The sequence below is a fragment of the Heptranchias perlo genome, chromosome 17 (assembly GCF_035084215.1).
Source record: "Heptranchias perlo isolate sHepPer1 chromosome 17, sHepPer1.hap1, whole genome shotgun sequence".
NCBI lineage: Eukaryota > Metazoa > Chordata > Chondrichthyes > Hexanchiformes > Hexanchidae > Heptranchias > Heptranchias perlo.
The window spans coordinates 11987332-12015044 of record NC_090341.1 but is presented as its reverse complement, the minus strand read 5'-3'; the positions used below and the strand labels follow the sequence as shown (position 1 = coordinate 12015044).

At 42.8% G+C, this 27713-nt stretch overlaps 1 protein-coding gene across 1 annotated transcript in view; it reads right to left on the bottom strand.

The window, feature by feature from the left end:
• LOC137334375 (guanine nucleotide-binding protein G(t) subunit alpha) overlaps positions 1–27431 on the bottom strand; it is a 54911-nt gene extending 27480 nt beyond the window's left edge. Inside the window, exon 1 of the mRNA XM_067999088.1 lies at positions 27326–27431. Within this exon, the coding sequence (XP_067855189.1) occupies positions 27326–27431 (106 nt within the window). The remainder of the gene's footprint in view (positions 1–27325) is intronic.
• Positions 27432–27713: the final 282 nt, after the last annotated feature.

Sequence of the window (27713 nt, the reverse complement as noted above, 5' to 3'; positions counted from 1 at the left end):
TGTGGTGACTGGGCAGCTGGACAATATAGCTCAATCCAGGGCTACAAACGCCCCACAGGGCAGGGAGCATAGGAAACAAAGGAAAATAGGAACAGGAGTACGCCATTTCGTCCTTTGAGCCTTTTCCGCCATTCAATGAGATCATGGCTGATTTGTGACCTAGCTCCTTATACCCGCCTTAACCCCATATCCCTTAATACCTTTAGTTAACAAAAAATCTACCAATCTCAGATTTAAAATGAACAATTGAGCTAGCATCAACTGCCGTTTGCAGAAGAGCGTTCCAAACTTCTACCACCCTTGTGTGTAAAAGTGTTTTCTAACATCACTCCTGAAAGTCCTGGCTCTAATTTTTAGGCTATGTCCCCTAGTCTTAGACTTCCCAACTAGTGGAAATAGTTTCTCTCTATCTACCCTATCAGTTCCCCTTAATATCTTGAAAACGTCAATGAAATCACCCCTTCATCTTCTAAATTCCAGGGAATACAACCCTAGTTTGTGTAATCTCTCCTTGTAACTTAACCCTTGGAGTCCAGGTATCATTCCAGTAAATCTACGCTGCACTCCCTCCAAGGCCAATATATCCTTCCTAAGGTGGGTGCCCAGAACTGAACACAGTGCTCCAGGTGCGGTCTAACCAGGGTTTTGTATAGCTGTAGCATAACTTCTACCCCCTTGTATTCTAGTCCTCTAGATGTAAAGGCCAGCATACCATTAGCCTTTTTGATTATTTTCTGTACCTGTCCATGACATTTTAATGATCTATGTACATGGACTCCTAAGTCTCTCTGGACCTCCACTGGTTCGAGTTTTTCACCATTTAGAAAGTACTCTGACAACCAACCCCATCCCACCCCACAATCAACCCCTAGCCACTCTTGTACATCTCCTAGCAACCAGTCAAAGGGCATTGCTGCCTGTGGCCCAGTTGCCTGGCAGCCTGCCTGCCCTCTTCACCAGAAAATATGTACAACAAAGGGAAAAACTGAGGCAATAGGGGAGAAAATGATAGAACTTACAAAATAAATCTGGCTGATTTTTGCTATTTTCAGTCTTGTTGGCTGTTGTATTAAAGACATTCCACCTTTCACTTTCCTTTGGAAACACTATCAGACACATTCTCCAATCTTATGGCAAATCTTTGTTCTCGCAGAGCATCAGTGCCCACAAGCAGTCCTGAGACAGGAAAACCAAACCCGGTAGTTCCATAAGAAACATAAGATAAGAAATAGGAGCAGGAGTAGGCCACATGACCCCTCGTGCCTGCTTCGCCGTTCAATAGGATCATGGCTAATCTTTGGCCTCCACTCCACTTTCCTGCCCGATCCCCATATCCTTTGATTCCCTTAAAGTCCAAAGATCTATCTCTCAGCCTTGAATATACTCAACGACTAGGCATCCGCAGCCCCGTGGCTGACGCAGGTCTGCACCCCTTAATTTTATTCCAACACATTTTGAAGTATTCTTGTTGCCCCGGTAACCGATATTGCAAGCCAAAGTGGCAGGCCATCACCTATAGTGTCTGCTGCTACACATTCGAATGTATTTTTTCTAAAGTTTACATTTCACGTGTCAAGCATCATAGTTTATTCAAGTGGAATGGTGAGATGCTGTGTCCCCTCTGCCTAGAAGATGCATGGGTTGGATGCTAATGAATTTCCATCTTTTTACTCTTTTGAGTCTTACTGCTCCTTCCCCAGTCCTTGACACCATGTCCATGATCAGGAACTAGCTGCTCGGGAATTGCTGCCCTGAATCTGTGGCACATTTGGCCATTGTCTCGCAGGCTCCTGCCCCTTTAAATTGAAGCGGCATCGAGTTCTGAGAATTGCTGGTGTACTCAAAGGCAGTATTGGCGGTGCAGGGTGGCAGAGTGCCAGTCTGCCGAGCCACACTCTAGCTCATGTCTCACCGCACAGTGGGCCACCTGCAAACGCATACCCCGAGGAGGCCAGGAACGGGAAATCATGAGGGTGACGCCGCCTGTGTCATCCTTGCCCAACTCCACACCCTCTTTGGCGGAAAGAAGCCTGGGAGGAGTCGTGGCTGACATTGCTGTGGGACTCCCTGAAGCATTCATCCTTCAGAGGATTGATGTTTCAAGGAGTCCTGGCCATTGACCTCACTGTTGCTGTATCTGGGCCTGAACCCACTGTTTTATTTGTCTCATCCACTTGCCAAACGGTGACACTTTCCAGCCAGCTTAGGAGACACTGCATCTTCTGAGAGAGTGGTATGTTGTCATGAAAATGACAGAGCATCTCCGGAAGGGGATTTACTCTTGTGCCGATGATTCTAAATTAGGTCTCCCACCCTCTACTGTCACTTTCTTAAAACAAGGAGCTGGGACCAAATTACTGGCAGAGAATAAAAAGTGCCTGAAAGGGAAGATTTCCGCACTGTATGCGGTTTGCTGTGGTTGTCTGCGTTCGGTGTCAGTTGCTGGCTCTGGCTGCATGACCGTTGCGTGTGTCAGGTGTAAGAGAAATGAGATCAGGGGTTTGATCCCTTTCCTGCTGACAGAATCCACTTAAGTCGGAATCTGCTCACTGGACAGTATTAAGAAGGTTGGAAGTGCATTCAGGGGCATTGGATCAGACATCTGTCTCTCGTCTGGGTTGAGTCGCTCAGACTGGTGGAATCAAATTCTAAACTCCCTCTCCCAACCCCTTTACAGCCTCCGAGGGGTTGTTGTTGGGCTGGGATTTCAAGGAATACTCTGGGGGGTGGGGGCTGCTCATTAAAAAACTTTGTGAATTTACCTCCTAGTGTAAAACTTACCTCTGTGTGTTTATATTTTTCAGCTCTAGCGCATCAGGCATGACGTTTGATAACATGAGAAATAGCTAAAGGTTCCTTCCACTCCAGTGCTGAGGGGAGCTGTCCTGAAATATACCTGATACCCTGGCCTCAGGCAACCTTCCCATTATGCATGAAAAGTTAGGAAATTTATATCGGCTGGGATTCAACTGTTTTTCTGTTTATAGTGGAGGGGTCTAAAAATAAACCCTGCTTCTAAAATGGTGTACTATGACCTGACTACCTGACTGCAGGACTGCTGTTCTCCCCTGGACTGTATCTGTTCTGCCACATAGAAGTGTAAGGAGTCGCACAACACCAGGTTATAGTCCAACAGCAAAGCTCCGAAAGCTTGTGATTTCAAATAAAGCTGTTGGACTATAACCTGGTGTTGTACGACTCCTTACATTTGTCCACCCCAGTCCATCACCGGCATCTCCACATCACAAAGAAGTGTGTGGTGGGTGTCGAGGTAACTTTTGTTCCAAGGCAAGACCTTTTCTGCAATGCAGGCACTCCCACTGTAAGGGTAATGGTTAAAGGTCTGTTGGCTGGTGTCGATCAGGCAAGCCCACGAGTGGGAGGGAAATCCCTGAAAAAGGGATCTCCTGAGTGTGGGCAAGTTCGCTGGTTATTACTCTGAACCCCCACAACAGTTCCCAGGAATAATGCTCAATGGTGCGTATATGGATATGAAGGGGAGAGGGATAGAACTGGATTGTCCGCGTGTGGGACACTCATAACAAAGGTGCTTTTGCCTGTCCGAGACACTGTAGTTAAGAGAATTGAGCTTTTCTCAGAGGAATAAGTTTTACAGCCTGCCGCACTACACATTTAAAAAAATTAATTCATGGCAAGGCCAGCATTTATTGCCCATCGCTAATTGCCCTTGAGAAGGTGGTAGTGAGCTGCTTTCTTGACAACTGAGTGGCTTACTAGGCCATTTCAGAGGGCAGTTAAGAATCAATCACATTGCTGTGGATCTGGAGTCACATATAGGCCAGACCGGGTAAGGACGGCAGGTTTCCTTCCCTAAATGACTTTAGTGAACCAGATGTGTTCTTATGACAATTCGGTAGTTTCATGGTCACCATTACTGATACTAGCTTTTTATTCCAGATTTTAGTTTAATTAATTGAATTTAAATTCCCCAGCTGCCATGGCGGGATTTGAACTCATGACTCCGGATTATTAGTCCAGGCCTCTGGATTACCAGTCCAGTAACATAACCACTACAAAAAGTAAAAGCAAATCAATCGCTTTTTGGGGATGCGAATGGAAGGAGAGAAAGGGCCAACTAACAACATGAAATCATTTGTTGATTTGGATACCGAGGGTGACACTATTGGTATAAGAAGTGATCTTACGGACTTGAATGCCGACCATTACTCTCTCAATGCCAGCTTCAGTCCTAGTGCCATTAGTTAAGGGCTTCAGAGGTAAACGGCACATTAGTGCAGCTTATTTTCATACTGACACGCACCTTGTAATTGTAAGTGATTAAACGGATTTTGCTGCACGATTACCCCCAGATTGAGTTATTTATCTAGGTTCCACCCTTTGTGAGGGCAAGTCGGAGATACGAGGGTGCTTCCCTACAGGGGAATAGTGAAATTGAGAGGGTGAGGTACCTTGCGTGGCTGCCTGAGAACTTCCTTGTGGTCTGGTTTGAGCGGCACTGACCGAGGCATGCCTGTCCACTTTTGGGCAAGGAATGGGGCAAGGCTTGGACCAGGGTGAGGCAGTTGATTGGACTCTGGGATTCAGATTTGAATCCAGCATTTCTCTCTGCCAAGTGAACATTGGCTGAATCGGATTCAGCTCTGAGTGGGTGTGAGCTCTCGGCACAATGCTGTCCACAATGAGGTACAAATTGGGATCACGTTGCTAATCTAAATCAGGAAGACCACAAGGCTGCCTAATAAGAGAATAGAGTATGGTAGCCTCGTGGTTATGGTACTGGACAAGCAACCTAGAGGCTGAGAGTTCAAATCCCACCCAAGTTGAAATTGTAGTCAATAAATCTAGCACCAGAAAATGACCATTAAAGTTGCCAGATTATTGTAAAAACCCAACTAGTGAGTCATTAGTGAACCAGTTTCCTTCAGGGAAGGGAACATGCCCATCTTCCCTTTTCCTGGTCTGCTGTACATATGACTCCAGTCCCAAATTCAGGGCAACAACATCCCAAGAATTAATGATCAAAAAAAAAAATCACCCTGGTGCAGTAGTGAATGTTCTCCTGAGGTTGGAGTAGAACACAAGGAACTTCACTCTGCAACCGTTCCACTGAGATCCCTCAGCTTAATGAGCTTCAAACTTCATCAAAACAAATGTAAATTTGACCAGAAAAATGGTGTGTGTTGCAGGGAGACCCAAAGTTAGTGGTGGAATGTAATAATTCAGTTCAAGCAAAAGAGAGAGCATGGGATGCAATGGTGGGATTAGTGGTGAACAACTGCTTATCAGCTGAGGTAAACGAACGCTGCATTACATCTGAGTTCTGAAAGAAACCCGAGTGAAAGCTTTTCGAAGGAATCTCCGCACAGTGTGATAACATGTTACAACCCCTGCCGTTCCTCTCTGAGCTCAATAGGGGTAGAGAATATTTTGCAATGCCTGCAAGGAGAAAGAAAAAAATATTTTACTAAACTGTGGAGCTTTATATTCAGCAGGCTCTATCAGATGTACCAATAAGAGAGATGGGCCTCCATGGGACTCGAAACTGGTTTTAGTAATTAAGCTAATAGGAGGGACTCTGTGTGTCCGGAGCTCACCTCTATCCATCCCTTTCGATGTGAATAATGTAGCAGCAGGCACATGGGAACAACACCACCTGAACGTTTCCCCTCCAAGTCACACACCCATCTCGACTTGGAAATATATCGGCCGTTCCTTCATCGTCGCTGGGTCAAAATCCTGGAACTCCCTTCCTAACAGCACTGTGGGAGAACCTTCACCACACGGACTGCAGCGGTTCAAGAAGGCGGCTCACCACCACCACCTTCTCAAGGGCAATTAGGGATGGGCAATAAATGCCGGCCTCGCCAGCGATGCCCACATCCCATGAACAAATATTTAAAAAAATCTGTAGATAAATATCCATGACGGGAGGGACAGGTGGAGATAATGAGGACTGGAGTTAGTAATTGTCTTGTTCTATTACTCTTCATTTCTTTGCAATTCATTTCCCCTGTATTTTATTAAAGAACCTATTTTATTCTTACCTGGATGTCTGATATATTAAGTTTCTCACAGTATTAAGGAAAGACTTGATTAATAACCCGGGGGTCTCCAAGGACTCTCTGCTAATCCTTAAAGAGGGATTGCCACAATTGGTTATAATGAATCATGGTCCTTGAATTCTGCCTATATCTTGTGAATTATATTATACTTTCTGTTGACAGACTCCTGAAAGAGTTAACAGCTACATTTTTGTTGGAACTCACATTAGGAGTTGGCTTTGTTCTCATTAAAGCACAATGATGAGATGAATTAATTTTTACAATGTTTTCTATGGCTCTTCTGAATTGCCCCTGGTTACTTCCTGACGATAAACACCTTTGCTAAGCCTTGATTGTGGGAGCTCTCTCATCCTAGCCTTGTAGGATCAGAGTTCTGTTATTATTAAGGGTGCAGCTATTCCATACTGTGACCACTTGATTTCATGAACTTTCCCTTAATTGCTCTGTGCTGTCTCTTGTGTTAGGGTGGTGCGGGAACCTTTGCCTGAAGCAGTATCACACCACACTAGGCTGCAAAGCCAGTGTGGGTATTTGTTTTATATCACCCTCTTCTCCCACTTCCCAACCCCCCTACCCCACCACACATACAAAATAAGCAGACAGCAAGCTCTTGTTAGGGGATGTCAGAGGTTGAATTTTGGAAGAAGTCTCCCAATATAGTATGTTAAACCCTAACCTTTGCAACGTGGCTTTTGCCTGAAGCAGCAGTGAGCAAACCCCTCGTTTTCTCTCCTTTTTGGCGATGGCACTGCTGAATGTTGACATTGCCAAAGACAAAGTGATCCCTGAGCAGACAGCTGGAATCCCATTTACTAATACCAGATCAATCCTACATGTTTGTGCAAGCTAATCAATTCAACTCCAACAGCAACAGGACCTTCCTTCAACCCCCATGCTCTTCCCATCTGTGATTGGCCTTAATCGGCACCTAAATTAGGACAGGGACAATCCTAAGCAAGGTACAATCAGTTAATCTGATTTTCCATCATTACCCTGATCAGACTGCAGTAGCTATTTTAGGAAAGGAAAGCAGACTAAATTACATTGGAAGGTGCATGGTTCCCGATTCGTCGACTGCAGCCGATTCCACTTAAGTGAATACCTGATTAATGAATAAAAAAACGAGAATGGGGCACTTGCTGTCTTTACAATTTGTACTGAGCTGTGTCAATTTAATCGTTGTGGTGAAAACTCATGGGAAGCTTCCAGCAAATTGTCCCCATATGATAATGTCACAATGCTTGCTGCATACAAGGGGAAACTTAAATTGCCAGACAGTGTCAGTTTTTAATTAGGAGAATTGAGATTTTTTTCCCTGGTATTTAAACAGGGTGAAATGGGTGGCACACTTTGTGTTGACAGATTGTCCATTCACTATCAGGACCTGCATTTAAATCATGGGATGAACGTATATTTTCTCTCTCCCTCTTGCGCCCGCGCTCTGTCTCTCTCTCGCCCTCTATGTGAAATGAACGTGGCCGACCTCAACTCAGTTCCTGGTGGGCACGGACCCAAAGCACAAAACTAGCTCTAAGAGGGTGATCTTTTGAGGCTGGAGATGAGGCATGTTGTTGGTCTACAGTAGAGGGGAGGTCACCTTGCTGGCGGTTGTGATGTCCTTCCCACAGGAAGGGTAGGAAACACTTCTGGGACAATTGCAGTTGTGGAGATATTGGTCTCCTCTCTCTCTCTTTCTCTCTCTCTGGAACTGGGTGTTATGAGATGAAGCACAATGTTCCAGCAATGTACCCAGTTTTAAGCGCTTATACACAGTGAAGAGACCTTCATTCCCTTTAGCTCTAGGATGGATTTCAACAGAACCCCCAGAAAATTCTCCTTTCCTTGATGATGAAATACTATTTTTACAGGATTTATTTCCTTTTGCAGGACACCTTCCTATAAGCTCTCTTCCAGCCAGGAGGTAATCTCGGCTGTAACCATCAGTAGGGTCAAATAGACAACATCAAATTTCCTTCTTCTCCAGCCCTTAAACACCAATGCCTGGAATTTCGGAGGGACTTCTCCGACAAGAGATCAGCAGAAGCCCCGGAAGAACGACATTCATGGCTAAAAGCGGTGTCAGCCGTGGGTCAGTAGTAGCACACTCGCCTCTGAGTCAGAAGGTTGTGGGTTCAAGTCCTACTCCAGAGACTTCAGCACATAATCTAGGCTGACACCTCAATGCAGTACTGAGGGAATGCTGCACTGTCTGAGGTGCCATCTTTTGGTTGAGACGTTAAACCAAGGCCCCATTTGCCCTCTCAGGTGAACGTAAAAGATCCCATGGCACAATTTCGAAGAAGAGCAGGGGAATTCTCCCCAGTGTCCTGGCCAATATTTATCCCTCAACCAACATCACTGAAACAGATTATCTGGTCATTGTCACATTGCTGTTTGTGAGACCTTGCTGTGGGTAAATTTGCTGCCACGTTTCCTATATTACAACAGTGACTACACTTCAAAAATACTTCATTGGCTGTAAAGCACTTTGGGACATTCTGAAGTCGTGAAAGGCGCTATATAAAAGCAAATTCTTTGTTGTTTTCTTTCTTTACTGTGCAGGCTCACACCTGAAGAATGACAATTGTCGGTGCTGGTTGCCATGACAACGTACCCCAGCAGTAGTCAATGGCTTCATAGAGGCGGGGTAAAATGGGAAAAAAGGCAGCTCGTACTAGTTAGTTTACAACCTATTACTGGAGGCACCTCTTTATCCTGAAATGTATTAACTTTGGACAGAACATTTCCATGTTCCATCAGAACAAACAAAAACACTTTTGATTTTATTAAAAGTAAATCTAATTACTGATGGTCTTGCTTTAAGATTCAGGTTGGGGACATGGAATGATTAAATTGATTTGGAAGTTGTAGAATTGACCTGAAATTGTCAATGATACTGTTAAAGGGGAGGATATGCACTGGAATTGGAATACAGACACCGGAATGCTTGAGCCAACACTACCAGGCGGTTTGAATTTGACACAATTAGCTCTTCTGTGAGCAGAAAGTGAACTCCTTTGTTGGGGCTTGCTATTAAATAACAGTCCTTGTGAATATTATTCTCCTCTCGGACCACTTCCAGATGTGTACAAACGAAACTAGATACAATTACAAGCAATTGGAGAAAGACATTTGCTTTATTAAAGGGGTACACTGCACACTTCAGAGCCTTAAAGGCTCACTGTGTAGTGCCTGGCGAATATATGCAGCGCACATTTTATATGCCTTTATCCCCTAAAAAGGATTGTTGTAAATGAAGGTTTTAGAGTTAAATCCTTATCCCGTTATTTATAAATGAGCCACCTGAAAGGACGGTGGAAGCAGATTCAGTAGTAACTTTCAAAAGGGAGTTGGATATATACATGAAAAGGAAACATTTGCAGGGCTATGGGGAAAGAGCAGGGAAGTGGGACTAATTGGATATCTCTTTCAAAGTGCGGCAGAGGCACGATGGGCCGAATGGCCCCTTCCTGAGTTTTATGATTCTGTGATTCCATGATAAACTGAAAATGTATATAAAACAGGCATGTATTTCATCGCCCAAGGAAGTGTGTATATGTAGAGGTACAGGAATGTATATAACAAACGCACAGGCATGTGTTCCATCTCCCTAGGAAGCGATGGAAATTTTACTAGGGGGAAGAAACTGGATCTAATCCCTGATGGTGTGGGTGTGAGTGTCCATCAATGCTCCTTTTCAGTGTGGTCGGAAGAAAATACTTTTTCTGCCACTATAGGGAGATTCGTATGGGATAATATGATAGTTGTAGTTATGTAATGTCTTATTGCACTGAAATGTTCTAAAGCGCTTCACATAATAAACTACAGTTGAAGTTCACAGAGTGTTCTATGTAGGTAAAGGTGACAGCCAATATGCAGATTGAAAACAATTTCTACTTTGATGAATTTTACGCGTCTGCAGATGAAACTTAGTAAAACCTGAAGGCTCACCCTTACAGCAGCTGAGTTTAAAAATAACACTTTTTGATGAAGCCACTACCCTAACAAATTGAGAACAATGTGTAAGCACTGTTTGAGGACACCTAATGATTAGATCTGTAATCAAATATTGTGGATATTTGTCCCCCTCTATACCTTGATAACCAGATACAAGGGTGTACAGCATCATGATGCTTGGTTATTTCTGTCATGACTTGGTAATGAGATCCATCCAACACACTGAGGCTTTGTTTCGTGTACAATAACTTCACTATAGTCTGCCCTGGTTTCCCCTCTCCTTCTCCCTGCCATCTTACAACCACTCAGGTTGATGTATGAAAATCCTGTCAGAATAACACTCATAAACCTCTTCTCTGCTCAATTTGGAGAATGACAATAATGTTCAGTACAAACCTGCATGAAAAAGGGAACCCAGTTTTTCATGAATACTGGTCTTGGAGGGGGTGCAGCACAGATTCACCAGGAGAATATGGGGCTAAAAGGGTTAAATTATGAAGACCGGTTGCATAGACTAGGCTTGTATTTCCTTGAGTATAAAAGATTAAGGGGTGAACTAATTGAGGTGTTTAAGATGATTAAAGGAGTTGATAGGGTGGATAGAGAGAAACTATTTCCTCTGGCGGGGGACTCCAGAACAAGAGCGCATACCAAAATTAGAACTAGGCCGTTCAGAGGTGATGTCAGGAAGCACTTCTTCACACAAAGGGTAGTGGAAATTTGAAGCTCTCTCCCCAAAAGGCTGTTGACGCTGGGGGTCAAGTGAAAGTTTCAAAACTGAGATTGATAGATCTTTGTTAGGCAAGGGTATTAAAGTTTACGGAACCAAGACGGGTAGATGGAGTTAAGATACAGATCAGCCATGATCTAATTGAATGGCGGAAAAGGCTCGAGGGGCTGAATGGCCTTCTCCTGTTCTTATGCCCCTATTTAGTCCCGGGGGAACTATCTATTAACAATGTCCTGTTTGTTTGAAGGTAATTTCATCATAAGAAGCAGCAGCACTGAATTAGCTCAATGGAAATGTTTCACTGAATAAGAGAGTTCATTGTAAAAGGAGATTCACATATATCAGGAGCAGACAATTATGTTGTTGCAGTTTCAGGTATCAGAAAGATTTTATGAGAAAGGCATTTCATTAAAAGAGTAATACAATGTTAGTGTTCCCTAACTTATCCAGACCGCCTCGCATAATTTTTCCTGTAGTTTGAACATCAAGTTGTTAAGTACAGCTCCATTTAATGACTTTAAGGCCCATCTCAGTTCTAGTGCCACTGCATGTGTCCTGCACAGTATTATTCTGGGAGGGAGCTAACAATGTCAATAGTAATAGTCCTGCAACAGCTCGTTGTGAGATGTGGACTACAGGGGGTGGGGGTGAGGGGTGGGGGCAGAGGGGCTGAGAGGATCACAATGTAGCTGATCTCCATCTACAAAGCAGAATGTCTAGACAGTGGAAGTGCTTCTGACTTTCTTCATGACAACCCGACCACTGTAACACCAGGGAAGTAAAAGTCATGAATTTTGCTGCACTCCATCCATTAACCAGGCCTTACTTATTTTGACCAAAGGAATCACTGCCCCTTGTGATGATGTTTTGAAAAGTCAGTGAAGAGTTGCCAAGCTTGTTTTATGGCCATTGATACGATGAGTGACTTATTATCAATCAGATCTGCTCATTTTCACTGCCTATTTTGCACAAAACTGTGGTACTCAGGCAGCAAATTGCAGTTCACATGGGAATGTGTTAATTCCTGGCATTAACCCGTTCCTTTTAAGACTCCCAAATAATTTCATGCTTTTTGTTGAAGTATATCACTGTGGAAAATAATGGATAATGGAGTTATTTTCACCTTCAGAAACACCTGAAAGAGTTACAGGCAGAGGCTGGCTGAATATCGAAATGCTTCACTTCATGTGGAAGAGATTACTTGTAGCATTTGATGTAATTGGTTCTTTTCTTAGAAAGCCGTGGGAGGTAGACTGCAAGGAATAAATGCAGAGCATATTGATGAGGTAAACTAACAGAAGAAAATGAGCCCCCTTCAAATATTTGCATTGAGTGCACTTTGAGACGCTCTTGAAGGCTGTCATGTTCCATAATTGCCCGGTAATTATTATTTTAATGGCATGATTGGTCTTTAATAAAGATTCCTACCTGTAGAGAAGGGAAATTGCATTACAGATGCAATCTGCTTGAAAGAAATGATTATTTCATTTAAGCAGCAGGGTGGGTAATCGAGAAATGTAAAAGTTGTTTTGGATATTGTGCTAAGTGGACTCTGTTGTCTCTGTTTAGGTCATTCTTTTTTGTAGACTGTGCAAAATTATGAATTGAAAAGCGGATTCAAGCACTGGGAAGAATGAAGACTCATTCCTTCCAGACTTCATTCCCGGTTCTTGGAAAAAAAAACAATGGCCCAGAATTTGCTGTCTAAATAATAGCAAGTTTAATGGCACTCACCGTTATTAATGCGTAAATCGTCCAGCAGCTTGTGGGGTGAATTGTGAATCGCCACAAGTTGCTGGACAATTTGCCGTTAGCCTCGTGAAAACGGCAGCTCGCCCTCAACCTTCCCGTGAGTTTAGTGAACGAGCTGCATTTGCATATTAATTGTCCACTAAACTCGCCGCAGAAAGTTAGGGCTGGAACTTAACAGCGTAAGTATCTTTTAATGAGGAAATTTATGTTCCTGCAATGCCACTCAACCTCTCCAGCCTAGAAAGGGGGACAATTTAAACTCTGGAGCCTCACTACTACAGGTACTAAATTGTTGTTAGAGATTTTTAAAATTTTAAATTAAAAAATTTAATTTTCTTTTCTTTTCCTTTCTGTCTTTTTTTTCCTCTCTTAATTCAATCTTTCTTTCCCTCTCTTTATTTCTCTTTCTGCACCTGATTTGACTTTAATTCACCCTCCTTCTCCGTCGTTCCTCTGTTTCTTTCTCAATCCTTAAATCTCATCGGTTAAGGAGATAGACCTTTGGTCCCGTCGTTTACTAATGTCCCAGATGCCTCGTTATCAGCTCGCCCTTCCTGCAACCTACAGGGGCAAAAAATCTTCGTGCTGAAGGGTGAGGGAAAAGGTCTAACTAACGGGGAATGCCGTGAGGTGCTCAGCTCCAGCCAAACCTGGGCCAGTGTACTTTTAAGTTTGAGAAACCTGGGTGAAAGGCCTAAGTAGTTCAGGCCACCATGAAGGCTGAAGAAGAGAAGTTGAGATAAATCAACTGCGTTCAGGAAATCCAGGTCTACAAGCAGCCTAACAGGTGGTCCTTAAAGGGACCGCTGCAGGCCACAACCAACAACGAAAGTGTTTAAAATATATTTAACTGAATGTGAAGCAGGGAGGAGCAGGAGTGGGCCTCCAAACAGGCATTAGGCCCCTTATTTGAATATGCAAAGGTTCTAACGCCTGTTTCAGGTATGGGTACTGGACGCCAATTTTTTTGACCACACCAACGTGGCAGGTGGCGCACTTCTGGTTCCTAATGAGCGTGCGCTTTGTGCCCAACATATTGGAGGCTTAAGAGACCATTTAGCGCCCGAGAAATGGGTGCTGCGTGGTCGAATTTATAGGCCAGTATATGAGCAGATGTACAGGGATATAATGGCGCAGTGTATGTGGAGAGGTACAAGGGAACAGTAGAGGTACAGGAATGTATATAACAAACGCACAGGCATGTATTCCATCTCCCTAGGAAGTGATGGAAATTTTACTAGGGGGAAGAAACTGGATCTAATCCCTGATGGTGTGGGTGTGAGTGTCCATCAACGCTCCTTTTCATGTAGTGGGGAGAAAATGCTTTTTCCTGCCACTATAGGGAGTTTCGTATGGGATAATATGATAATAGTCGCATATAACATCTTATTGCACTGAAATGTTCTAAAGCGCTTCACATAATAAACTACAGTTGAAGTTTACAGAGTGTTCTATGGAGGTAAAGGTGACAGCCATTATGCAGATTGAAAACAATTTCTACTTTGATGAATTTTACACGTCTGCAGATGAAACTTAGTAAAACCTGAAGGCTCACCCTTACAGCAGCTGAGTTTAAAAAAAAACAATCAAAAAGGGAGCTTCAGGTGTAATTCCTCCTCTAACAACATGCCTCTTTTTAGAAGTGCTCAGACATCCTTCATCATTAAACAGCATCTCAATGTTCAACCTTCCTCTTTCAAAGGCATGTAATGAGAAGCCAGGTCCTTATCGCACTGATATTGTACAAAACCTTCTAGGCAAGCATTTGTTCAGACGTGATCGCCTGCATTCACGGGGTTTTTAAAAAAAAAATCAAGGTTGAATCAGATACAAAGGAAGCTAAATCGGGCCGCGTAGCGCCCGTTGTGCAGGCACTGCGCTGACTCCTGAGCCCCGAAAATGACATCTGAGATTCGCGTGCACGTTTCCGGCGAGATGTACGCAGGACACCATCTTGGTAAAGGTGTTTGCGCGCGTGCACCTAATGAACACTGGCTGCGTGTAAAGTAGGGAGATTTTGATGTTAATCAGTGTACTGGATTAGTTATCCTGACTGTTGGTACAATTGTGGGTGTTTGTGGAAGTTTTGTGTACTTGGAGAAAGTTGCAATATTATATAGAGTGGTCTGGTTGGTCATGCAGTATTGTTGATGGCATTTAAAATAGTGTGCTGAACAAGGTTGCTGCCAGATGTGGGTGGCCTGCTAGGGCTTCCGCTGGGAATTGAACATGACTGGGAACATGCAGAGAGACCACGCAGAGCAGGACAAGCAGCTAGAAGAGGGAGGAGGAGGAGGTTCACAGCACTCAGTAGGAGCCCATATCCAATGAGGGTCTTCAGGGACCAATTCTCTTACCTCAACTTCAGCGACGACCAGTGCATCCGATGGCTGCGGTTCACTAAACAGGTCGTGACTGAAATTTGTCAACTGCTGCAGCCACAACTGCAGCCTCAGAGCAGGGCAAGGACAGCATTGCCTGTGGCTGTCAAGATAACCGTGGCGCTTAATTTTTACGGCTCTGGCTCCTTTCAGGCTGCTGCAGGCAATATAAGCAACATCTCGCAGTTTGCAGTGCACTGCTGTACAAGGGAGGTCACTGATGTTCTGTATGCACTCAGAAACAGATTCACCACGTTCCCTCTGGACAGAGACAAGCAGCATGAGCGAGCACGAGGGTTTGCTCATGGTGCAGGCTTCCCCATAGTGCAGGGTGCTATTGACTGCACGCAATCAATGTGTAGCTGGTGTGCGACCAATGCCGGCTATCCTGGCAGCAGTCATGATTCCTTCATTCTGCGGCAGTCCAAAGTGCCATCTAGATTTCAATCAGCACGGTAAGTCGAAGGCTGGTTACTGGGCGACAAGGGTTATCCCCTCATGAAATGGCTCATGACTCTGGTCCGGAACGCATGCACACGTGCAGTGCAGGCGTGCAATGAGAGCAATGCTGCCGCACAGAACATCATTGAGCACACCATAGCCATCCTTAAGCAATGTTTCCGTGCTGTTAAGCTCCTCCCTTATTTCAGGAGTGATTTCTAGCCCATTGAAAAATTGCAAACTTGCTTATGTTGCCTATGTCGCTCTGCGTGATTCCTGGCCCAATGTCTTGAATTTGAGAGGACTCCTTCTGACTGATCGTAAAAGGATTTTGTATTTTACATAAAACACATTGACCCAGAATTTGCTGCCAAAATGACGTGGTGTTTAATGGAGTAAATGTGTAAATCGTCCAGCACCTTGTGGTAAAGAAGAGATAGACGGTGAATTGCGACTCGTTACAAATTGCTGGACGATTTGTACCACTCCGTCTTTAGCCTTGTGAAAATGGCAGCTTGCCCTCAACCTCCCTGTGAGTTTCATGAAGTTGCTGCATTTGCGCATTAATTGCTAATTAAACTCACCGTAGAAAGTTAGGGCTGGTACTTAACAGCATACGTACCTTTTTAATGAGGAGATTTATGATCTTGCAATGCCAATCAACCTCTCTAGCCCAGAAATGGAACAATTTAAACTGTGGTATCACTTTCCTAAATTGTTCTTAGAGATTTCTAAAATTTTAAATTTTAAATGTTTTAATTTATTTCTTAATTTTCCTTTCTGTCTCTTTTTTCTCTCTCTATTAATCCTATCTTTCTTTTGCTCTCTTTATTTCTCTTTCAGTACCTAATTCACTATAATTCACCCTCCTTCTCCGTTGTCCCTCTGGTTCTTTCTCAATCCTTAAATCTCATTGGTTAAGGAGATAGACTGTTGGTCCTGTTGTTCACTAATGTCCCAGATACCCCGTTACCAGCTCGCACTTCCAGCAACCCACAGGGGCAAAAAAAATTTAAGCTGACGGGTGAGGGGAAAATGGGGAACGACACGAGATGTCCCATTCCAGCAAAATCTGGGCCATTATGGGTTAATAGTGAAACAAGTTGAATTAATGAGTACACAGGCAGAATGGAGAGAGACTGCAAATGGGACTAGTAATTCTATCAGTATTTAACCATTACTGAGGCCTATACTGTTTCACGTGGTCTTAAATTTAAGATAGATGTATCCATTTTAAAAGGATAAGATGGGTATCTATTTTAAAAGGGTCATGATCTGTACACGGTAACCTATACATCAAGTTGAACACAGATTGAAACAATCTTTTAAAGTACAGTCATTCCCTTACCCCAAATAATCCTCAGGATTAGTTCACTTCAAAGAGAATAATGGTTGCTAGGTAACCTCTGCATTAACTCACTGACACCTGTGTACAAAATGACAGGGTCAAGCACAAGTCGTCCTTAACACTTCTTGAAATTAGGCCAGATAAGGACCAACTGATAAAATGCTTTCAAATAGTCCCTGATTGCAAACCATTTTGGAAGAACTTATCAGATAAACTCTTGATGGAACATTGTTTATCATCTTATTGTTTTAGTGCCGACAAGGCTCGTAAGGGCCATGTTGTGCCATGGGCCATTCAAACTTATTGACGCTCTAGATGCCAGCACTGTACAATACCTTAGGCATGCAGCTGTTATGGATAGAGGAAACGCACAGGGCAATGGCAGACATTTTAAACTGGGCTCCCACACCAAAGAAAGACCAATTGGAAACGTATTACACATTGCAAGAGCTAACACTCTTTGCTGTTAAACCCCCATCTCTGCTGCTTTAGCTGACTATGAGTCAGTCCACTAGAAAGCACAGACTCATTGAACCTCGCCTTTTGAGAGGAGATGCTGACTTCCTGCTTTGTTACACCTGTGTGCAATACCGGAGGGGAGGGAGGACAAAATACCAGAGGTACGAGGGAACTTATAAATGTCAAGGGGAGGAACTTATTTGATAGAAGAGTTCAAAAATCATGAAGGGTTTAGATAAAATAAATAAAGAGGAACTATACCCATTGGCGGAAGGGTCGCGAACCAGAGGACGCAAAAGAGCCAAAGGCAACATGAGGAAAAAACTTTTTACGCAGCAAGTAGTTATGAGCTGGAATGCGCTGCCTGAAAGGGTGGTGGAAGCATATTCAATCGTGGCTTTCAGAAAGGAATTAGATAAACACTTGAAGGGAAAAAATTTGCAGGTCTATGGGGAAAGAGCAGGGAAATGGGACTAACTGAATTGCTCTTACAAAGAGCCGGCATGGATTTGATGGGCTGAATGGCCTCCTTCTGTGCTGTAACCATTCTATGATTCTATCAAGGGAAATGGATCAAAGGCGGGTAAATGGAATTAAAATATAGATCAGTTGTGATTTAATAGAATGGGAGAACATTCTATTCGAGGGGCTGAATGGCCTTCTCCTGTCGCTATGTTCCGTTCAAAATCTTTCTCCCATCTTAGTTCATCCATCCAGAAAGACCCTATATTCCTCCCATTGAAGCATCTCATGGTCTGGGTTTTTGCCTTCATTATTCCTTCTGGAAATCTATTCCACATGTTGCTCACACTTTATGTGAAGAAGAATTTCCTGACATCTGTCATAAATGTGGCTTTTGGTGGTTTAAACCTGTGTCTCCTTGTGCTGCTTTAGCAATTTAATTTAAAGTAATATTCTGGATTTACTTTTTCCATATCCTTCGTATGCCTTCAAGAGGGAGCTGGACCAGTTCCTGACTGGGGCAGAGATCGCATCATATAGAAGATAACACGAGGTCCATGTGATCTCCTGGACTGGTTTTGATCACCTCATGGAGTCAGAAAGGAATTTTACAGGGTATTTTTTCCCTTATTGGCCCTGGATTTTTTTTGCCTCTTCCAGGAGATTACATGGCAATGGGGTGGGGGTGGGGGGAGAAGGAAAGAGGTCGGGGGAGGGAAGAGATGTTTACCCATGATGGTCCAGCTATCGTGATGTGGGGCAGGCTTGATGGACCAGTTGGTCTTTTCCTGTCTGTCAATTTCATATGCTTCTATAAGATCGCTTCTGAAGTTTTAAAGTCTGTAATGCAGGACTTCCTCTACATTGCAGACTAAATAACAATAACATCATAGAATCTTAGAGCACAGAAGGAGGCCATTCGGCCCATCGTACCTGTGCTGGCTCTTTGAAAGAGCAATCCAATTAGCCCCACTCCCCTGCTCTTTCCCCATATCTATTCTCATGTTAATGCAAGGGTCACATCACACCAGTTTCTTTATGGACTTGCCCATGTCTGAGTCCCCTCCCTGCCCCATGCCAAGGGCCCGTTAACTCCTCGTGAGACGTGCGCAGTTACTTTATTTTGAGATATAGTGATCTACTGATGTCTCCAGGGCCTTTATTGCTATACATTAAAATTTTACTGTCACTCAGGCACGACAGTTCAATGGTTCTATTGCACACAGTGGTAAACCCACAGATCACTGATAGTATTAGTTATTCAAGCACAGGTCATTGAAAGGGCTGAGGTACTCGCGGTTTTAAAAAAAACTTTGAGTTTTATGATTCAACGCACAATTATCACATTTGCTCGCCCTAACTCCGGAGACTGGCAATGAGCCTAAGACAACTATTAGCTGCTGGGTTTACACTCTGGCAATAGGCTTCAGGATCTCTCCGCCTTCAGGAGGGAACACGCCCATAATCTGTCTTTTCTCTTTGCAGATGCTAGCTAAACTGCTGTGTGTTTGCAGTATCTTTCTGTTCAGGTTACATTGTTTCCCTCAAAAAGTATCACTGGGAGAGCAGCTGCTCTCCAGGTCAGTGCGTATTCCCATGTAGGGAATTGTGGGCACGATCCAGTTTCCTATCTCTGCCTGGCAGGTGTTGGCACTTCAGACAACCAGCTCCAATTTTGAAGGGGTACTCCTGGGGTGGTTCACACTAAGTATGTTTCCCAGTCTCCTTTGACATCTATCTGTTGACATCTATCTGTTAAATCTAGAATTCCAAATTTCAGTGTGAAATTATAAACTTACTTGTAAAGAGCAGAGGCCATCTCCCTCTACATATTGTTATATTGATATACTACCCACTCCCCACCTACTGAAGAATATTGTTTTATTTCATACATTTTTCACCCAATGTCAGCATTTAAGCACTCCTAGATCAGATATAGCACAGGCTGGGTGCAGAGTAAAGCCCGTTCCACTCTTAACCCAATGATGTACTTTTGCTCCAATCTCAGAAGGTCAGTGTCTATAATATCAGTGTGACATTTCCATTTCCCGCATCAACCCCTCTGAGGGACACTGCTAATTGGTGTTGAATTGTAAACAGTTTGTTTTTTGTTGTGATTCATTCTCATGTGAAGCTAAATTAAAAATGTCCAAAACTCATTTCTCTAAGGATTCTTAAAGCAGGCAGAAAGTGGAGACTTTCATTTAAAGCCGGGAATGAAATTGACCCTGGGCTCCAGAGGTGAAAGGGCAATGTGCAAACAGACTGTGCCATCCAGTCCCTGGAATGATTCTTTTTGTGGTTTTTAGTATGTTTGTATAGGCTGCTTTCAACACTACATTTCTTGTACTGATTAGCCTGTAACAGAACAAGTCAGAGATTGCCTTATTGCACTTTGGGCCAGCCTATGCTGAGATAGTGTCATACTGCATTGCAATATAATGTATACAAAATCATTGATCAATTAGTGATTCACTGCTGGAACTTGGTAATAGACCAGCTCCTCCAGTTCTGGCCTCTTGCGCATCCCTGATTTTCGTCACTTCACCATTGGCGGCCGTGCCTTCAGCTGCCTAGGCCCTAAGCTCTAGAATTCACTCCCTAAACCTCTCTGCCTCTCTACCTCTTTCCTCCTTTAAGATCATCCTTAAATCCTACCTCTTTGACCAAGCTTCTGGTCACCTGTTCTAATATCTCCTTATATGGCTTAGTGTCAAATTTTGTTTGATAATCGCTTCTCCTGTGAAACGCCTTGGGACGTTTTACTACATTAAAGGCAAGTTATATAAATGCAAATTGTCATCGTGTTGTCATACAGCTGGGAGACCTACATCAGTGTGGACTTTATTACCCTTTCAGCTCTGTTGTGCTGCCTCTACCATTCAATCCCAGCCAGTCTATTTTACACATAATTGTACAAAATCTGGGGGATGAAAACTTCCCTCAACTATTCAGCAATATTAAATGTCTGGCAGTGAGATTAAGGCTGGCACTCAAATTTAGCAGAAAGTCATTAAAGACATCATATGCCCCCCTTTATTCGATTAAGTTTATCTTCCTTGCAGTTCACTTCCTGACAGATATCTGTGACTGTGTGAAGTAGGGAATCAGCTGCATTATCTGTCACGAAAACAAATTGTGTACAATGATTCCATCTCCTATAAATAAATCTGTCTAAGAATTTTGTCTGTAGCAACAGTCTGGCTGTAGGCTCATGTGCAAAGATGGTACGAGTGTCAGCCGTGGCTCAGTGGGTAGCAATCTTTGCTCTGAGACTGAAGGTCCATGGGTTCATAGTCCCACTCCAGAGACTTGAACACAAAATCTAGGCTGCCCCTCCCATGCAGTACTGAGGGAGTATCAAATACAGTGACATTTCAACTCTCCATGTCAGCCATTTCTTTGACCAGTTTGAGTGGAACTGCGAGATATTGTTACATTACAGGTAGTTTTATGCTGCAGAACTGGGTGGGATGAGGCTGCTCCAAATTCATTTCTCTCTGGACCCTTACAATCATGAGAGAGACGGTTTTTGTCTCTTCAGGCTGAGTTGGATTTAAACCAGATCACATATACAAGAAAAGCATTTATGGAAAACTTCTAATGGTTGAAGATGAGCTTGCTAATAAAGATCAAGAGTAATATCCATCATGTAGGGTTGAAAATGTTGTCTACAGGAATCAAGTATGCAACAATACCACTGAGACTTTCAATTCTTACAGCTGTTCTCAGTTCCTGACCGGTCAACACCATACAACTATTGTTCACCTTGTTAAAGATCTTTGCTTCATAATGTTTCATTTGAAGAAAGAGGCGGGTGTTTCCTTTGTCTTTCTCATATTCTTTTTATCCGTCCAACAAGAAACGGAAAAAGGAAAAATTTGCAGGGCAATGGGGAAAGAGCGGGGGAGTCGGACTAATTGGATAGCTCTTTCAAAGAGCCGGCACAGGCACGATGGCCAGAACGGCCTCCTTCTGTGCTGTATGTTTCTATGATATATAAAAGGAAGGTAAATAATATCGCCCAGATTGCTTGAGTGCTGCTAACTTCAGTTAGAGGATGTATAAATCTCAGTAACCTTCAGTTACTCTGCAATATTTATACTGCACTGGTTAATGAATTCATGTTAATTTCCTAGCTCTGTTATTTTAACACATTCATTAACCTATTAATGATAACCAAAGACTTTCTCTCTGAAAAATTTTCCTTGTGAAAGCAGGTGAGCGATTAATGGCTTCTGAAGGATTATCATTTGTTTGACGCTCACAGGTTTGTACAGAATGAGATAAATATCAGACAATCCCTACCTCAGACAATATGTAAACTATGTGGACAGTCTAGTATACTTACAGAATAACAGAGTAGCCGGAGCTCCCCTACAAGTGGTAAGGCTGAAATCAGAGTGGATCTGATCTGGAAACAACGAAGTTGGTTTGGCTAATCTTAAGCACTGTGATGTGTAGGCCTATGTTTTATGTTATGGACCATCTGAGCAGAGTCCACAAGAGACCTTTCATGTATCAAAGCAGAATTGAACACCATTTTATACAGGGGACTGGGATAGGCCAGAACTTTGATATACTTTGAGTCAAAACGTTGTGGGTTCAAGTCTCACTCCAGAGACGTGATCACATAATCTAGGCTGACACTTCAGTGCAGTACTGAGGGAGTGCTGCACTGTCAGAGGTACCGTCTTTCAGATGAGACGTTAAACCGTGGCTCCGTCTGCCCTCTCAGGTGGACGTAAAAGATCCCACGCCACTGTTTTGAAGAAGAGCTGGGGAGTTCTGGACAATATTTATATCTCAACCAACACGTTAAAAAAAAATGTGGTCATTATCACACTGCTGTTTTAGGACCTTGCTGTGTGCAAATTAGCTGCTGTTATTCCGTCATTACAACAGTGACTGCACTTCAAAAATACTTAATTGGCTGTAAAGCGCCTTGGGATATCCAGAGGTCATGAAAGGCGCAATATAAATGCAAGTTTAACTTTCTTTCTTTTACTGAGATGTATTGGTGCTCAATGTATCAAGACTTCACTGTATTGCAATATGTATTTGACTAAAACATAGCTGACTGAATAGCCATTTGTTAAAAATAGTTTTCATCAGCTATACATATCACAATTATAATTCCCTCATGGATTTCTCTTCAGTTGAGTGGAAGAATCTTTTCGTAGTGTCTTGATTTCTATGTCTGACCAAATCTAGATAGTTCTGATCAGTCAGTCACATGGCAGCAATACTGGTATGGGATGCCCGATAAAATGGCCATCGATTGCTGCCCTTCTAAAGGGATATGGCTATTTTGGTTCACATTCACCTCTGAGTCAGAAGGTCGTGGGTTCAAGCCCACTCCAGGGACTTCAGCATATAATCTAGGCTGACACTTTAGTGCAGTACTGAGGGAACGCTACACTGCTGGAGGTTCTATCTTTCGGATGAGATGTTAAACCGAGGCCCCGTCTGCTCTCTCAGCTGGATGTAAAAGATCCCATGGCACTATTCGAAAAAGAGCAGGGGAATTGTCCTGGTATCCTGGTCAACATTTATCCCTCAACCAACCATAAAAACAGATTATCTGGTCATTATCACACGACCTTCTGACTCAGACTCGCATCCAATTAAGCACTTTTTTGAAGTGCAATCACTGTGTAATGTAGAGAACGGTGACAGCAAATTTGCGCACAGCAAGGTGCCACAAACTCTGCTTGGTGCCTCCCCACAGTCGAATGGCTGAGCTCTGATGCTTAGCAATGGAGGATTACTGGTGAAAACCTACAATGCCTCCCCCCACCCCCACAACAAAGCCTCAATTATTCCTAATTAATTTAATTAATAATAACCCTGTCATTTCAAAACCAAGCTTCCGCATCTGTCCAATTTCCTGTGATCCCCTCCCAACTCCAAAGTGTACAGAAACATAATACTCAGCATTTGTTACTTAAGAGTGTGACTATTTGGGGCTCAGAGAATTTATCCAGGGAGCAGTTAACCCAAACAGGCTAAGAAACTCCCGCAAAACTCTACGTCGTGGTGTGATAGGGGATGATACAATTTATCTCAGTGCCTGTAGGTCAGGGAGAAGAAAGTTGCCTGGGGTCCCTCCTCCTGATTGCTATCCAGCAACTCCTGGTGATAGGACAGGAGTGAGCGATGGTTGTGATGTCCTCTATGGTTAAACAGTCCACCGAAACTCGGTGTCAGGAGTCGCACTTGAGTTATAATGGTTGCCTGGGTGAGGTACTGAGGGTGAGTGATGCTGTGGAATCTTATCCCAGCAAACAAGGAGGGGAAGGGGAAAAATTGGCAAGGAAAGAAAATGGGGTAGGTCATGACTTTGTGTGATGGTGTAAAACAGGTGATAGCAAGTCGGCACCCATTTTATATCTCTCCCGATTGAAGTCAATGGAAATCAAGATCGGGCTGACGACTCGTTACCATCTGTTTTACAGAATCGCACCAAATCAAGATCTACCCCAATGAGCTTTACTTCCAGTTCTGTTGTGGAATCCGGTCCTCCCAAGCGGACTTCAATGCACTGTCTCTCAGTATGTTTATCTAGATTTGTAATGTCAAATTGAGAATGATCCTGTGAAGAAGAGCATCCATGAATTTGTGCACAATACATTAGTGCTTAAAGTGATTGACTGCAATCAGCTTATTCCTGCACAGAGCTATCAGTTTATACCCTGTAGCATTAAGATGAAGATATCTAGAATTACGTTTTGACTATTGCTCATGTTGCATCAGCTATTCAAGTGCGTGTCTATCATGTACTATGTAAAGGCTGGCACTAGTACACAGTATAATCTTTATTAAGACACAAACATTACAAGCTGTATTTTATTTATTGCTATATTCTGTGTAAGCAATGAATACTGCCTCCTTTGTTACCAACCAAGCTTGTCCTGTTTTCAAATATCAGAGTCTCTGCTTTGGTAGGTGTACAGATTATCGAGTTTACTCCATACAGTCTCAGATATGAGTGAATTGTGCTCTTTTAGCTGGTGCACATGGATAGGAGTTGATAATTTGCTGTCGACACTAAGTTAGGTGACATAATAAATAGTGTAGATGGGACCAGAAAGTTGCAAAGGGACATTGATAGATTAAGTGAGTGGACAAAACTGTGGCAGATGGAGTTCAATGTGGGAAAGTGTGACATAAGAAAGATAGATCAGAGTATTTTCTAAATGGCGAAAAGCTAGGAACTGTGGATGAGCAGAGAGATTTAGGGGTCCAAGTACAGAAATCACTAAAAGCTGGTGGACAAGTACAAAAATTAATTAAAGAGTCTAATGGAATGTTGGCCTTTATCTCAAGAGGGCTGGAATACAAAGGGATGGAAGTTATGTTACGGCTGTACAGAGCTCTGGTTAGAGCCCATCTGGAGACTGGGTTCAGTTCTGGGCACCGCACCTCAGGAAGGATATATTGGCCTTGGACGGGGTGCAGCACAGATTCACCAGAATGATACTGGGGCTAAACGGGTTAAATTATGAGGACAGATTGCATAGACTAGGCTTGTATTCCCTTGAATATAATAGCTTAACAGGTGATCTAATTGAGGTGTTTAAGATGATTAAAGGATTTGATAGGGTAGAATGAGAGAAACTATTTCCTCTGGTGGGGGAGTCCAGAACAAGGGGGCATAACCTTCAAATTAGAGCTAGGCACTTCAGAGGTGATGTCAGGAAGCACTTCTTCACACAAAGGGTAGTGGAAATCTAGAACTCTCTCCCCCAAAACACTGTTGAGGCTGGGGGGTCAATTGAAAATTTCAAAACTGAGGTTGATAGATTTTTGTTAGACAAGGGTATTAAGGGTTACGGAACCAAGACGGATAGATGGAGTTAAGATACAGATCAGCCATGAGGGGCTGAATGGCCTACTCCTGTTCCTACATCCCTATGTTCCTATGATACTAAAATATAACAGTAGAAATTGATGTTAGCAATATTACTGCATGAACGCTTAATGCACTTGTATCAAACTCTTTCTTAACAGGTTAACACTCTTTTAAAATAGAAGACAGAGGAGTTTGATGCAAGAGTGTTAAGTGTTAGTATAATACAATCAGTTCCACCTTGTAGAGTACACTAGCAGATACAAGTAAAATACCGGCTTTAGTTTTTTTTTATTGGATTTGACATAGAAAGGCAACATTTTGAGAAAACACAATAAGCTTCTCTCATTTCCATCTTTCTCCCACCTCCATCCTACAGGAATCAGAAAGTGCAGTGAATATTACCCAAAAGTAAGACCATTTCATTTTCAGCAATGTATGATTTCAAAGTTCCACTATCGTCAGGCCCTACTTGGAGTATTGTACTCAATACAGCACATCACACTGAACATCAGTTTAAAGGTTAGCTTAGAGGAAATGTTAAAGAGGATGGTTACGGGGAGACCTCAATGAGGTAAATAAAATATTACACAGAATAGGCAAGATAAACCCAGAATATTATTTTTAAGGTAAGTCAGGAGAGTGGAAGCATAGGACACTGATTTTTTTTGTGTGGTGTGATATGGTGAATTGAATGCAGTGCTCTGAATAAAGAGGTTAAAAATAAATTTGAAACTAAATTAGCATGAGGAACAAAGAAAAAGTAATTCTAGATATGTACATCTTAATGCCACAGGGTATAAATTGATAGTTCTGTTCCGGAATAAGTTCATTGTTGCCAATCACTTTAAGCACTAACATGTATTGTGCACAAATTCAAAGATCCTCTTCTTCACAGGATCATTGTAGGAATGGGAAATATTTGGAATAATCTGCCATGCAGGATTGTGGAGACAAAACATTAAGGACATTCAAAGTACAGCTGGATGCTATGATGGGAAAATCAGGGTACCACGGGGATGAGCTTCATTGGGTCAAATGGCCTTCCCTTACCCTGCTTTTTTTTAGTATTCTTATGTCAAGGCATTTTTGAAACATCATTACTTCTGAACACTTTTGAGGACAAATATGAAACTCATGAAAGCTCTGGGACAACTGTTCAAAGTGACCTCACCTCAACATTATTCATCGGACACAAAGATCCCTGAGCATATAGCATGACTCTTGTATATTAATATTGCATATAATGTTTTTAATACACAGTCATTCTTCAACTAGGTTCAGATCACAGTAACTTTGGTTGATTATTTTTTAAAAATCTTTTTGTAGGAGTTTTCTTGAATATTTTAGGAGAATTTTGAATCTTGATGAAATGAATTGTAAAGACTACTTCTCATTCTTTCATTAGGAAATGGAAAGAAAGCGTTCTGTTGAATGCTTATTATGGGATGGTGTATGAAAAGTGGCAAATTCATTGGTCAAACCTCACGAAAGGTGCAGTTAAGCAACACTTAGTGACTGAGAAGAACACGTTTTATAAAGAATAGTTCAAACTAAGCTTTCCTTTTAAGTTGTTGCTGTTTTTCGTTTAAACTTCTACAATGACTGAAAGGAATCCTTCAGTGCAATGTAAAAGATTCCTGCCTCTGTACAATTTCCACCATTTTCTATTCAACTTCCATTGCGAAGTCCCCACATATGTGGAAAGGCAATAACTTATTATAAATAGCAGGTTAGACTGGAATATAAGCTCAGAGCTTTAACACGTGCATCTACACCTATCCATAACAGCGAGCAGAGCTTAAAATCTGGCTATAAAGCAAAATGCGCCTTTTCTGTTGTCCGAAAGTTTAATCATTGCAAAGCCTTCATTTTCTCAATGTTTTAACTGTTATTTACCCAGCAGTAAGAGTTTGACCGTTCTTGCATCTTTATCAGCATCTTCCTTCAGCTTCTTTTCCAGCTCCCTCGAGTGTTTCGCTTCGGCGCTGGCTCCTGCTCCCATGGTGTCGAGATTTTTGGAACTGCTGCTGCCTTTCAGAAGACTCTACCGTCGGACTCGTTTCTCTCACCCTATGCGAGACTATCCCAGGTCTCCTCTCACGGGCAGCACTTCCCGACAGGCTCAGAAGGAAAAAAAAGACCTGTCACCGGAACTGCATGGGCACCATCTGCGCTCACACTAAACTCCAAATCAGGCATTCAGCACTTCTTAGAAGGATTTTGGAGTTTGGACACGCCATGTGAGACCTGTGTTCCAATCAGGGGCAAGGACAAGGAGGAAAGT